The 13,920-nt window shown below is 39.8% G+C and overlaps 2 protein-coding genes and 1 pseudogene across 3 annotated transcripts; 1 reads left to right on the forward strand and 2 right to left on the reverse strand.

The window, feature by feature from the left end:
• The first annotated feature begins 107 nt into the window (after nt 1–107).
• LOC124043408 (heat shock factor-binding protein 1) lies at nt 108–1,856 on the forward strand. Its single transcript, XM_046361989.1, has 4 exons — nt 108–264; nt 543–678; nt 767–833; nt 1,143–1,856. Exons 2-4 carry the CDS (start codon nt 634–636, stop codon nt 1,235–1,237), a joined length of 207 nt encoding a protein of 68 aa, XP_046217945.1. The 5' UTR covers nt 108–264; nt 543–633; the 3' UTR covers nt 1,238–1,856.
• Nucleotides 1,442–3,496, reverse strand: LOC124043407 (annotated as a pseudogene).
• Nucleotides 3,497–7,408: 3,912 nt separating this feature from the next.
• Nucleotides 7,409–13,738, reverse strand: LOC124043406 (thioredoxin-like protein 4A). Of its 2 annotated transcripts, none has more exons than XM_046361986.1 (4): nt 13,585–13,738; nt 13,142–13,301; nt 10,875–10,978; nt 7,409–7,877 (listed from the first exon to the last, which is right to left on the reverse strand). In XM_046361986.1, exons 2-4 carry the CDS (start codon nt 13,292–13,294, stop codon nt 7,706–7,708), a joined length of 429 nt encoding a protein of 142 aa, XP_046217942.1. In that variant the 5' UTR covers nt 13,295–13,301; nt 13,585–13,738; the 3' UTR covers nt 7,409–7,705. The 2 variants fall into 2 exon arrangements, with proteins under 2 accessions (XP_046217942.1, XP_046217943.1); XM_046361987.1 differs by having other exon boundaries at nt 13,142–13,322; nt 13,585–13,709.
• Between the last annotated feature and the right edge of the window lie 182 nt (nt 13,739–13,920).

Consider the following 13,920-nt stretch of genomic DNA (forward strand, 5'->3'; position numbering starts at 1 on the left):
GATGACTGTAATCTGTTTGTCAGAAAACAACGTTCCAAATGGATGGTCTCTTACATAAAGAAATGGCACGGAGAGTCCCAAAGGATCTGATACCCATTGAGCTCAGTTCAACACAGAAAGGTGCATCATGGGTTAACTAGATGTCAATGAGGGAAACGCCTACAGCTCAAAGCTAGAACATCTCGGGAAAAGTCAGAAAATTCAGCAACAGAAACTAATTGGAGTTTTAAACTATACAAACAGTAGCAGGCATGTCGTGAAACAGTAAGTTCAGCCTACCGTTCTGTAGTCCATTCTCATAAAACTTAGCTTACGTTTGACTACCATTCTGTGCTATTTAACCACGCCTATTAGCATTACACAATGCCTTAAAAGTTTCTAAATTCTACATGTCTTTCGTCTAAAAACATCTGATTGATCTGATTGTTAGCCTACTTAATGATTTATGAAAAAGGTATACACTATAGTTTTTATGGAGGCTACACACACTCTTTGGTAAAGTTTTCCGAAAGTATTGTTTCACACCCACTTGTGCATTTCAGTTGAAACTGTTGCCAAGAACGACCCGCAGCGTCAGGGACGCACAGCTTCAAAGACAAATCCCATTGATTTTGTAACGACAGCTGAATCAGGATGACGGAATCCAACTCAACAGCTGCAAAAGAATTGACAGAAATTGTACGTTTATTTTCTGTATAGCTTTTTTCTTACGCTGATGGTAACATTGGTATCTGAGAAATAATCGTTTGTGTTGTCTCTCCCACAGATGGAAGCTACTATGCAGAATCTTCACAGTAAATTTCAAAGCATGTCTGACCAGATTGTTTCAAAAAATATCCTTTATCACACCCTACTACTAGCAACCGTCTTATTGAATTGAAGCTGCTATTGAACGGTATCTAATAGCTACCAGTTGAAATTATAAACAGAAATCACGTATTCAAGCAAGACCAAATCTCAAAATTGCAGCTATTTTTTAAATCGGATTTAAAAAAAGGCTTTATATGAAAATCCTAATCTAGTGGATTTGATAATAAAATATGAATTTAATTTATTTTCTCTATAAATAAATGTTTAATGTACAACCTAGACACAGTGTATAATAACTACATATATTGCAAGACTGCCCTTAACCAACCCACTGGATGACATGGGGACTCGAATTGATGACCTGGAGAAGAATGTTGCCGACCTCATGACCCAGGCTGGTATGGATGAGCAGCAGACTCCTAAATGACCAAGCCATCAGGTTAACACATATCAGATCAGCTAACTTCACTTGATTTCTGAGGTTCCACTAAAGACAGATGTGGCATGACAAAAGGCCACACATAGGCAGGTTATGACTGATCTATTGTTATGTAACAGCCTATGGCATTTGCTTTCTCATTTAACGGGATGTCATTTGTGGGGGATTTTACCATGTAAAAACAATACATAGTTTTTTCTATAATACAACACGATGTTTATTCAACTGTTCATAAACAATACGATCGGGTTGAAGAATTCCAAGTCTTTCCTCGATCTTCCTGTCATCGCAGCACTACCCATAGCATTTCAGAAGAAACAAGTCACATATACATAGATTAAACATATGGGCCAATTTTCCAGACCCAGATTAAGCCTAGTCCTACACTAAAAACACACTTTCATGGAGATTCCTTATTGAGAAAGAAGCTAGTCCTTGACTTAATAATCAATCTGGGTCCAAGAATACAGGCTGTGAAGTGATAACTAAATGGCAATATAAAATATGAGCATAACATTTATTAAATCAAAGACACCAAATGATGTTTTTTATAACTGCTGTTGAAAAAAGATGACTTGGCTATAACATAAAAGAGAGCAGGACACCTCGATCTGAGCCTTTTTGTAGTCCAGCTGTCTAGAAAGTCTCATAATGAAAGGACAGATTTGCTCCCATTGGGCTTCACACAAAGCAATGGAAAGGGAAGAACCAATCAGTATCTGTATTTTGTGGAGTAGTCCTTAGGAGATACGACCAGACCTCGTCCTTTTCTCGCCCCTCGGTAAACGGTCTCAACAATGTCAATCATCTCCTGCTTGTCCTCCATGGTCCAGTTGATCTTGTTGTTGTTACCAGTCCCCAGATCTATCATGATGTGCTTGTTCCTGGAAGAGTACAGAAAGAATATTTCAGTTTTCACAAAAAGAGGGCAGCAAAAGATGGGAGCAGGCTGTCCACTGAAGCAGCTTGGAGCTGGTTGTATTAAAGACATGATCAGGGACCTGGGCGACTAGTATTTTTTAAACCTCACAATTTGGGTTGGATGTGTCAATGTGTAGCTCATACATGCAATATATTTTTTACATTTTAATAATTTAGCAGACACTCATCCTGAGTGACTTACAGTAGTGAGTGGATATGTTTTTGTACTTTTTCCATACTGTATAATCTAGGAGCAGAATGACTGTTTTTACCTCAATTAGCTACGAAATCCCTAGTTTGACAGCAACGTTGTGCTGTGCCATTTCCACCTACATTTTACCCCACGTGGGCCAGCCCCCTAGCAATTTGAGTTCTAGCCAATGAGCTTCAGTCCCTTGTCATTTGAGTGACAGCTAACAAGATGCACACAGCAGAGCAATGACAGTGCATATACGCGACATAGTAACGGGACAAAGCTCCCTAACCCAATTGTGCGCAGCCTCATTGGTCTCCCGGTCACGGCCAACAGGGTCTGTGTTTACTAAACCCATTTTGGGAACCTGGTAAATGTTTGCATCAAAACTAGAGATTGGTTTGAAATGGAGGTTCAACCTGATGACAACGTGAAACTCACCTGAAGAAGAACATGACGGTGCAAGGATCATACAACTCGTGCATCTTGTTGAAGTCCGGCAACGCTATGATGTCCATCAAATAGACGACTGCAAAGTTTTTCACCTGTAGGGAAGAATAGTGATGTTTGTACAGTAAAAATAGCAACGTTCAGTTAAATGTCTTCACAAATGTGAAATCCAAACATCAACAATGGTACAGTAAAATGCATATTACCTTTTCAGCTACGCTGTACAACACCTCGTCCATTTTCATACACGTTGGGTCCCAATTCGTGGCCAAACCTAATATCCAGGACTCTGTCCTCCTCGGATAGAATGGCTTGGTCGACCTGCCAGCCGTTGTGGAGATGCGGCAGCATGTACGAAATCTTGATGCTGCAGTGTTAACATGTATCCTGGGAGAGTAATGTTGGGAAGTAACACGTTTGGTTAGCTATCTAGCTAACGTTATAGCGAAATACTTGATATCTAGGCTGGATCTTGTCAACAATGTTTACTGACGTAAGCTACATATACTGTGTACAACGTTGTTCTCAACAAAAAGTAACAAATGCCGCTAACAGAAGACCACTTTCTTTAGGTATTAACTCAGATATTGATAATTAAAAGTTATTAGAAGCCTGGCTAGCTAGAAACATCGCTTAACTAGCTAGCATGCCTCTCTTGGTATTTGCTAGAGAGTGAGAGTTACATTTTTTATTTAACTAGGCAAGTCAATAAATAACGAATTCTTATTTACAATGACGGCTTACGGCGGCCAAACCCGGACGACGCCGGATCTTTGTTCCGTTGTGTGTGAAAATATTAACGAAATAAAAACCACTTCTGTTGTTTACGCTTGCGTCACTAAAAAGCGACAAAACGAACAGACGATACAAATAAGTATGCATCAGTCTTTTTTACAATAGCACACTTTGGTTAGAGACCACCTAACGTACAGATCATTTTCTTAAATATAAGTTACAGCAGGGAAATATTCATTCATAAGAAAGAAAGTATTATGCACAATTCAGCAACAACGCATTAGAAGGCTCAAACCTTCAAGTCTAAATAAATGTTTTGTTTCGCAAGGACTGAACCCAAATAAAACCCAACAGGTATAGTACATACGAAAACAGACAATCAAGTGACACAGGAAGAAGGTGAAGAAAAGAACAGAAATAAACAAATCCAGAGATAAATTAGCATATTAAAATCAAGTTAAAAACACCAGGGGAGGTTGTTTTTTCCCCAAAAATAATATTTCACAAAATGACTCGACAAAAGAAATAAACAAAACGCAACATAACAAGGGCGAGGAAAGCAAATGTGAATGTTACTATTTCTTCGGGAAATGTACATTTTTCTAGTTTAGTCATATTTATCCTGATGTACCCTGATGAAGACAGTTTGGCTGTCAAAACGTTAAATTGCATCTGAGCTCCTAGTGTGCGGCTCTCCTTTTTCAATTATTTATTTTAGCTACCTTAGAAGTGTTTACTTTGGAGCCTGACTAACATCTATTGAGTAGCAATGTCCCATACATTGAATGCCCAAATAAATTGGAGGTATCTACAAATCAAGTGCTGAAGCCACATTATCCAAAAGAAAGGCTACATCTAATCGTTTTTCCTCAAATTAAAATGTTAATGATTCACATGATTCGATTCACCACGATTGATCTGGATCCCAACTAAACCAATGGCAAAGTGAATCATTCGTATCGTTATTCATATGATTCATTTAATCAAATTTGTATGGCCTTATTCGCGAGTGTCGGTGGAACGTTTTTGGGACATGGCGAAAACATGAATTCATGCTATCAATCGCTAAACAAACTAGAGGGTACAATATATGTTTTGAATTGGCTACCTAGTTAGTCTATTCTCTTTCATATTGTATAAACTAGGCCTACCTGCCACTGCAATGTCCGACTGTCTCTCTCTCCTTGAGCGACGGCCCACTCATCTCGCACACACGCAGGTGATGCTTGCAAACACTAAGTGTCATACCGATCCTGGATGATATGCTGATTGTTTGATCAAAATAAATAACTGTCTCAATAAATTGCATTAACAGAAATCATCATTGGAAAAGGCACAATGTTCGCTCACCATTTAACATTCTTAGTTTTATTAAGCAAGTTTAAAAACATTGACGTTTCGGCCTTCAGAATAATCATAGAGGGAATGGGCATGCGGAAGACAATTAGGGAGAAAACTCTTCAGCTGGTGGTGCTGAGAGACGGTGTGGTAGACCATACACGTTGGTTACTCAGGGTGTGGGGTACTATGGTCAATGTCTCCACCTAGTGATGAAATACAGAAGTGGAACCAGTAAAAAGCCATTTGAAAACTGGGCAAGCTTTTTTCAAATACAGAAAGTGTAATTGATATACAACCATTACTATATAATACATATTGAATATGTTGGGTATTGAAAAAATAAACAGTGCTAAGCAAAACTAGAGATGGCAACAAATATCAAAAGATTAGGCAAATAGGTCTAACTGGTTTAGTTAGTGCACAAGTAAGCTTCCTCCATGTGTGGCACTGGAACAACATATCGGGCCCTTCACAAAAGCATACTATAGTCCTTCTCTAGGTTAAAACCTCTGGGAACTAAAATATCTAAGAAATGGATCCAGAACGTCTCTCTGTGACTTTTCAAAATAAAATAACTCACAAAGCAAGTGTCCTTGGTCTTTGAAATGGAGGGCTGCTGGGCTGTTGGGGTCGTGTGGCAAGTCGACTGGTAAACTCTTGGGTACCCTCGCAATGGCTACATGGTTTTGTGATGCAATAATTTCCATTGTAGTGTAAAATGTTCATTCAAATTATGTTAACTGATGTGCCTCATGGAATGGAATGCATTTTTTGAACTGTCAGTGGAGTTAAAATAAATCAGATGGATACACTTCCTGCTTTTACTTCGTGCAATGGCTGCTAGTCCAACCATTATGCCATCACTAGCTACTTTTCAATGAAATTTTCCAGTGATTTGTCGACATTTTAAAAGTTATCTATTTTCTATGCTACAATTGCCTACTGCGGTGAGTTTCCATTGAACAATCGTGTCGATAAAAACAGCTGGACTCAATGACATCACACCAACAAATAAAACGTTGTTGCAAAAACCCAAGTGTCCATTTTTTATACCCTTTTAGGCAAATTCTGCATTAATAAATTAGCTACAGTCTGTCTGCCCTCCCACATACAGTACCTGTTTCATGTCTCCGGTATCCAGTGAAAGCCAGAATCGATCCATATGCCAATTTGCCATAATTATTATGTGCGAACAAATCGCCACGGTGAAATCTGCACTCCTGTAGATCTGAAATAATTGGATGGTGAAAATTGTATCCACTCAAGCAGAAAAGCAAGGTGAAGCAATTCAGGCATTCTTGAACTGCAAATAAACATTTTTATATTGAAAAAAAAAATTACTTCACAAGCAGTAGGCATTTTTAATGGACATGGCGGCAGCCCACGGGAGGTAAATCGTTGGATCCGATTCAATGAAATCTATGAGGACTGCAACATTTGATTTATTTACGCCCAAGTCATGTTTTTACTTCCATCTGGTTATTTAGCTCACAGTCACCCTGTTAACATATAGGTTATGGATTTCGTACAGAAAAAGTGTTTGCAAATGCAACTGGGCCATGACATTAAGTGCCTCGCGTACCTTCAACATTATCCTGCAATCATTTATTATAAAGAAAAAAATAAACTCTGGTTTCCATCATAATTTGTCACAATAAGGAAAGTGCGACAGAAGAATCCACCTGTCGAACTGATACATTTTTTGTTGTCGATCTTTCGAAATTGTGTCCTTTATCGGCTGTTCTCATTACACGTAACAATGTGTTTCTGCAGCATTGCTTTTGTTGAATAAACCCGAGTCAATGGAAACCTGCCTATAGACATGAATGCGGACAGCAGTTATATTCATTCTATTTTATTGGCAGCACATGCAGTCAGGAGCGACGGGGAGGAGAAAATGTACATCAATATATTGTTTTGCTATTCAAACGGTTATTACGGTGACCGTGGTCATTTGGCTGGCCAATTACCATTATCCAAAATTCTGACTGTCACAGGCCTAGCAACAATAGGAAGCCTATCGTCTCACAGCCAATATGCTATATTAATGAGCATACAGTTACTGTATTACGCAGCACAATCATTTCACATTTGCTAAAACGCAATTTGCGGGAAGATACCGTTCTAAAAGCGAACCTGATGCAAGCGGTTTATGTGACAGATGACAATCCCTGTTAGAAATTTAGAAAGAGGGGAAATATGAAGATGCAACAACTAGGATAAGGGTTGCTAATAGGATTGTGGTTTTAGTTTGTGGACAACGAAATAAAGTTCATATGAAAAACAAAACAACAGGAGAGAAATGCTGGTTTCAATGAGTAAGACTTCATAAAATAATTCCAATGGTCAGATTTTGGCACGGCTACTTTTAAGCAATGCAAGACATGCCTCACAATATCAGTGAAAACATCCAGTTTTACAACAATTAAGTATATGTTTTAAACATGCAAACTGCCTGCAGCTCAGTGGGGTGGTGGGTGATGCACTGTCTTGAAAGAAAAAAAAACACATTCAATGGAGATTTTTCATTGATAATTATTTTTAATAAAGGACTAGCCTTATTCTAGGAAACGGGCATATGAAGTGATAACATCAAATATGAACATGACATTTATTAAATCAAAGAACTAAAAGGTGGATTTCATAACTGCTTTTGAAAATATATGACATGGCTGTAACAATAAAAAATAAAAAAAAGAGCAGGACACCTCAATCTGAGCCCTTTTTGTAGTCCAGCTGTCTAGAAAGTCTCATAATGAAAGGACAGATTTGCTCCCATTGGGCTTCACACAAAGCAATGGAAAGGGAAGAACCAATCAGTATCTGTATTTTGTGGAGTAGTCCTTAGGAGATACGACCAGACCTCGTCCTTTTCTCGCCCCTCGGTAAACGGTCTCAACAATGTCAATCATCTCCTGCTTGTCCTCCATGGTCCAGTTGATCTTGTTGTTGTTACCAGTCCCCAGATCTATCATGATGTGCTTGTTCCTTGAACAGTCCAGAGGAAAAGGGATATGTTTCACAGAGTCATGCAGGACTAAAAGAGGGGAGTTCTCAGTCAACTGAAGTAGCATGGGGCAGTTGTTTTCGCATCCCTTAGACAACTTCATTTAATTTATGAATAAGCCGGGTCTAAGGGCAATCCATAGCAACAGCTTGCGAGATTTCGCCCGACCCTTTGCTGTACCTGTTGAGCAGCATGTGTCCCGTGTTGGATGGTATTCATAATTGGTAGATGGAAACGCAATTGTTTGTATTGCCAAGCAGTGCCCAAGAAAGTATTAAATCCAATTGTTTGATGCTACCACCATCCACTCAAATCTAACTGAAATATACATTGATGTTATTTTGTTGACCAGTACGTGGCAGCACTGTGCCCATTTTGTGTGGCTACTGCATGTGAACCACAGACAGGAAGAGGCATGACTGCGAACTGTCTGTTTACTTGTCTAAAGGCGAAAGCATGCCATCCGTGTGCAGTCACAGATGGAACAATGAGCCAGGTATGTGTGTGTGTGTGTATATATATATATATATATACACACACTGCTCAAAAAAATAAAGGGAACACTTAAACAACACAATGTAACTCCAAGTCAATCACACTTCTGTGAAGTCAAACTGTCCATTTAGGAAGCAACACTGATTGACAATATATTTCACATGCTGTTGTGCAAATGGAATAGATAACAGGTGGAAATTATAGGCAATTAGCAAGACACCCCCAATAAAGGAGTGGTTCTGCAGGTGGTGACCACAGACCACTTCTCAGTTCCTATGCTTCCTGGCAGATGTTTTGGTCACTTTTGAATCCTGGCGGTGCTTTCACTCTAGTGGTAGCATGAGACGGAGTCTACAACCCACACAAGTGGCTCAGGTAGTGCAGCTCATCCAGGATGGAACATCAATGCAAGCTGTGGCAAGAAGGTTTGCTGTGTCTGTCAGCGTAGTGTCCAGAGCATGGAGACGCTACCAGGAGACAGGACAGTACATCAGGAGACGTGGAGGAGGCCGTAGGAGGGCAACAACCCAGCAGCAGGACCGCTACTTTCGCCTTTGTGCAAGGAGGAGCAGGAGGAGCACTGCCAGAGCCCTGCAAAATGACCTCCAGCAGGCCACAAATGTGCATGTGTCTGCTCAAACGGTCAGAAACAGACTCCATGATGGTGGTATGAGGGCCCGACGTCCACAGGTGGGGGTTGTGCTTACAGCCAACACTGTGCAGGACGTTTGGCATTTGCCAGAGAACACCAAGATTGTCAAATTCGCCTCTGGCGCCCTGTGCTCTTCACAGATGAAAGCAGGTTTACACTGAGCACATGTGACAGACGTGACAGAGTCTGGAGATGCCGTAGAGAACGCTCTGCTGCCTGCAACATCCTCCAGCATGACCGGTTTGGCGGTGGGTCAGTCATGGTGTGGGGTGGTATTTCTTTGGGGGGCCGCACATCCCTCCATGTGCTCGCCAGAGGTAACCTGACTGCCATTAGGTACCGAGATGAGATCCTCAGACCCCTTGTGAGACCATATGCTGGTGCGGTTGGCCCTGGGTTCCTCCTAATGCAAGACAATGCTAGACCTCATGTGGCTGGAGTGTGTCAGCAGTTCTTGCAAGAGGAAGGCATTGATGCTATGGACTGGCCCGCCCGTTCCCCAGACCTGAATCCAATTGAGCACATCTGGGACATCATGTCTCGCTCAATCCACCAACGCCACTTTGCACCAAAGACTATCCAGGAGTTGGCGGATGCTTTAGTCCAGGTCTGGGAGGAGATCCCTCAGACCATCCGCCACCTCATCAGGAGCATGCCCAGGCGTTGTAGGGAGGTCATACAGGCATGTGGAGGCCACACACACACACTACTGAGCCTCATTTTAACTTGTTTTAAGGACATTACATCAAAGTTGGATCAGCCTGTAGTGTGGTTTTCCAGTTTAGTTTTGAGTGAGACTCCAAATCCAGACCTCCATGGGTTGATCAATTTGATTTACATTGATCATTTTTGTGTGATTTTGAAGTCAGCACATTCAACTATGTAAAGAAAAAAGTATTTAATAAGAATATTTCATTCAGATCTAGGATGTGTTATTTTAGTGTTCCCTTAATTTTTTTGAGCAGTATATATATAGATAGATAGAAGCATCTGCTTGGCATTTCCATTCACTACCAAATACGGTAATGAGAGGAAGCACTGACTGGCAATAGGAAAATATGGAATGAGATGGATTTTGGCAGACATTCTGCAAATTCTTTAATTTAAACATTTGAACTCAAACAGTTTTTGGTTCCCAAAATTAGAATGTTAGAAACAGAGTGGACTACATTTGGTAAACTTTACCAATTGCCAAAGTTAAATTTTTTGTTTAGGAGTGCAAGGGCAAATTGAGTTATTGCACACGTGCACTTCAGGGTAGGTGTTCCCTACCGGAAATATGAAAATACATGCTAGAACGTGCCAATGGGATCTCGCTAGCTGGTGCCTGGCTCTGCCCCTCTTCTGCCCACTATGACTCATTTGTTCCCATTGGAAATGACAGGCTGTGGTCTATCTTGGGTTAGTTCAAAAAAATATTTGGCACAGTTGTGGAATGCTTCTGAAAATAGATTGGATTTAATACCCTCTTGGGCACTGCTTGGCGATGCAAACAATAAGCTTTCCATCAGAAATGTCTACTGATTAAAAATACCGTCCAACAGGACACATACTGCTAAAACAAGTAGTCATTGGCCGAATACTAATCTCACATGCTTCTCCTATGGTACGCCATAAGGCGGAACACGTTACTGTGCTGTTAAACTGTACTTCCTGTATACATGACACCAAGCTTCGTAGGGCTAAGCATCCATTTTCACAGCTAGCCTATATGGTATGAGAGCCTGTATTTGCTACACCCATTTTTGTTGAACATTTGCAACAATTTAGCAAGTCAAAAATAGATTGGTTTACAGGGCTAGGTCAGACATGATGACAACTTGAAACTCACCTGAAGAAGAACATGACGGTGCAAGGATCATACAACTCGTACATCTTGTTGAAGTCCGGTACCTCTGTGATGTCCACCAAATAGATGACTGCAAAGTTCTTCACCTGTAGGATGGGATAGTGATGTTTGTACTGTAAAAATCACAACTTTGAATGAAATGTCTCCACAAATAGAACTGTGGCAGTCACGAAATTGTCAGCTGGTGATTGTCAAGCAACTACCTGTCAGTCTCACGGTAATTGACCATTAATTAACAAACATTTAGCATCTCCTGGTTTCCACAAGCAACTGATGCAGACCTTTGGAACATCTACAACTGAAAATGTATAATACATCTGTGTAATATAGCCTACACCTTCACAATAAATCCATAATTTATTTTAGACAGGTCTAAAGAAGCATGATATGAAGGAAACAGTTTATTTCAGAAGAACAGAATAGCATACTCTGAGTAGTCTTTATGTTAGGTCCTGATCTGGCTATGCCAAATGGCTGTGGGCTACACTAGTTAATTTAACAGACAAGATTTGCTTATAATACCGTACCATTATTTTTATAGTATGAAGAATACAATTGAACAAAGCTGAATAAAATAGAAAGGATATTTTTCGCCAAATGATTTGAGGGAGTGCCACAAGCAGCTATTCTGTGTTGAGCGTTTAACAAAATAGGTACTCCTATTACGCTTAATTTAGTTATTAATGTAACTTTAGTTGTTCTACAAATGTTGGGCTATATGTTTTTAAACATTGTAAGGCTGCATGATGTGACTAATGATGATTTGGGAAAAAAAGTCACTTGAAAAGACATGAGCGCTGCTTTGTTTTATTTTATTTTGCGTATGCTGTACACACTTCAGTCTCATTCACAATTTGACAAGCACTTGATAATGCCTCACATTTCCAATGCACCCCTCACTCATGACTCCATCACATGGGTATTTCTCACAGTAACACATAGGTAACGCAACTGTGCGTGTCCTAATCCAGTTCTGAAGTGCATATTGAAAATATTGGATGAACTGTTCACATTTAGTTTTTCAGCCAACAAGATGAGTAGGCCTAACAAACACCAATAGCACATGTCAATCTACTAACCCCAAGAGTACATAAATATACCTACTCTATGCTAAAAATAAATATTCCAAACATAGTCTGGGACAGTTGTGGGATGCGATAGATCCCAAATTAATATAACCACTAGCATAAAATATTTTTTTACGCAAATGTGGCTGATGCAATAGATCACAACTTTTAGCCTAAAATGCTAATAAACTAATAGGCTATTTCACATTATAAGCTCAACAATTCACACACGACTATAAGGCTATAAGCGCAAATGTTCCATTAGCGGGGGAAAAAATAAAAGTGACCGCAAACGTGATTATGCATGTAATTATTTTATTATAAAAGGTGCATTTCTATGGTGAAAATGATCTTCCCCAAACTGGAAACTCACGCGGCGCTTATTTATGGCAGTTAGGCTCTACACCCCTTGTAAAGCGGGTTCATGTGCTTAATTTTAAGAAGTGATTTGGCCACTTTAGTTTTGTACAAACCTTATCAAAACATATAGCCCTATGGGCTAGGCTACATGAGGTGTGCGACTGATTCGAAAAAGTGACCCCAAAAAAGGCATTGTTTGTTGCCTTTGCATCATTCACAAGTGAAAATATATAATTCACAAGTGATAGGCTAAAGCACAAATTATTATTGATTTAATCTAGTCTTTACAAATGTGTTTTAATTTAGAATGGACCATTATCATGCACCTGTCTCAAAACATCTATGCACTTAAATAGCAAATGGAGGACGCTTTTCCCGTGGTTAATTGTCATGCCAGCCAGGTAGGCTATACTCCTGTTGTAAATAAGCAATGTGCTTAATATTAAGCCAGTTGAGAAATATAGGAGGCCTAGACTATAGAAAGTTTTTGTGCGCCTCTTTTCAAAAGGCCATCAGACGTTCTCGTGCAATTGCATAGCCTATAGAAATGTTGTGCATCATGGCTCTCATTACTTGCTTGATTAGATTTTCAATTACATTGTCAGAGTGATTAGAGGGACAATAGTACTGAATAGCAAGCAGTTAGCAAGTTTGGAAGGCAACTAATGACCATCAGCAGCATCAGATCTTGGAAAGCCTGATTACGGTGACTAAATGGTCACGTGAAATTTGATTGCCTGTGTGGCGATAATACGGTCACGCAACAGCCCTTTTCACAAATCTGAAATACAAATAGCAACAATGATATAACATACATCTTACCTTTTCAGCTATACTGTACAATACTTCGTCCATTTTCATACATGTTGGGTCCCAATCGTGTCCAAACCTGATGACCAGGGCTCTGTCCTCCTCGGATAGAATGGCTTGGTCGACCTGCCAGCCGTTGTGGAGATGCGGTAGCATGTACGACATCTTGACGCTGCAGTGTGTCAACACGTATCTTGGTTAAGTATAGTAAGATTAAATGTTGGGAGTCACGTTTACGACTTGTTACAAATGTTTTTCTGAGCTACATGTTGTTACTATCTCGAACAGCAGAAACCCGGTTTCTTTATAGATATAAATTAGAAGCCCAGCTACTAACTAGCTAGCTGGCTAGCTAGCTAGCATATCTGGTTTGGACATTTACAGAAAGTCAAAGTTGAAAGACCTCAACTATATTAAAGAATATAAAATGTGATTTGGTTTCAAAACACACTTACCGTATGAAATACTCAAACTCAAAAGCCTTAAACTGAAGCAAACGGGAAGCCTTAGTCTGTAGTGAAAAGACGAAGACCAGGAAAACGTCGTGTTTACGGTCGCGCACTGTCACTTATAAAGCGACAAAAACGGACGGCGCATACCAATCGCGTCAGTATGTCTGCCACTGGCTCAATAGAAACATAATTATGATGGCAAGACATCAGTAGGTTTATAATTGAACACATTTATGAAGATTTTACACTATTGTGGAGAGATGTACTGTTTGGATTCTTTACATACAATAGAAATAAGCGGAATCATTTTTAATTTTAATTTCATTCTTTTGGCCAAAT

The sequence above is a fragment of the Oncorhynchus gorbuscha genome, linkage group LG09 (assembly GCF_021184085.1).
Source record: "Oncorhynchus gorbuscha isolate QuinsamMale2020 ecotype Even-year linkage group LG09, OgorEven_v1.0, whole genome shotgun sequence".
NCBI classification, from domain to species: Eukaryota; Metazoa; Chordata; class Actinopteri; order Salmoniformes; family Salmonidae; genus Oncorhynchus; species Oncorhynchus gorbuscha.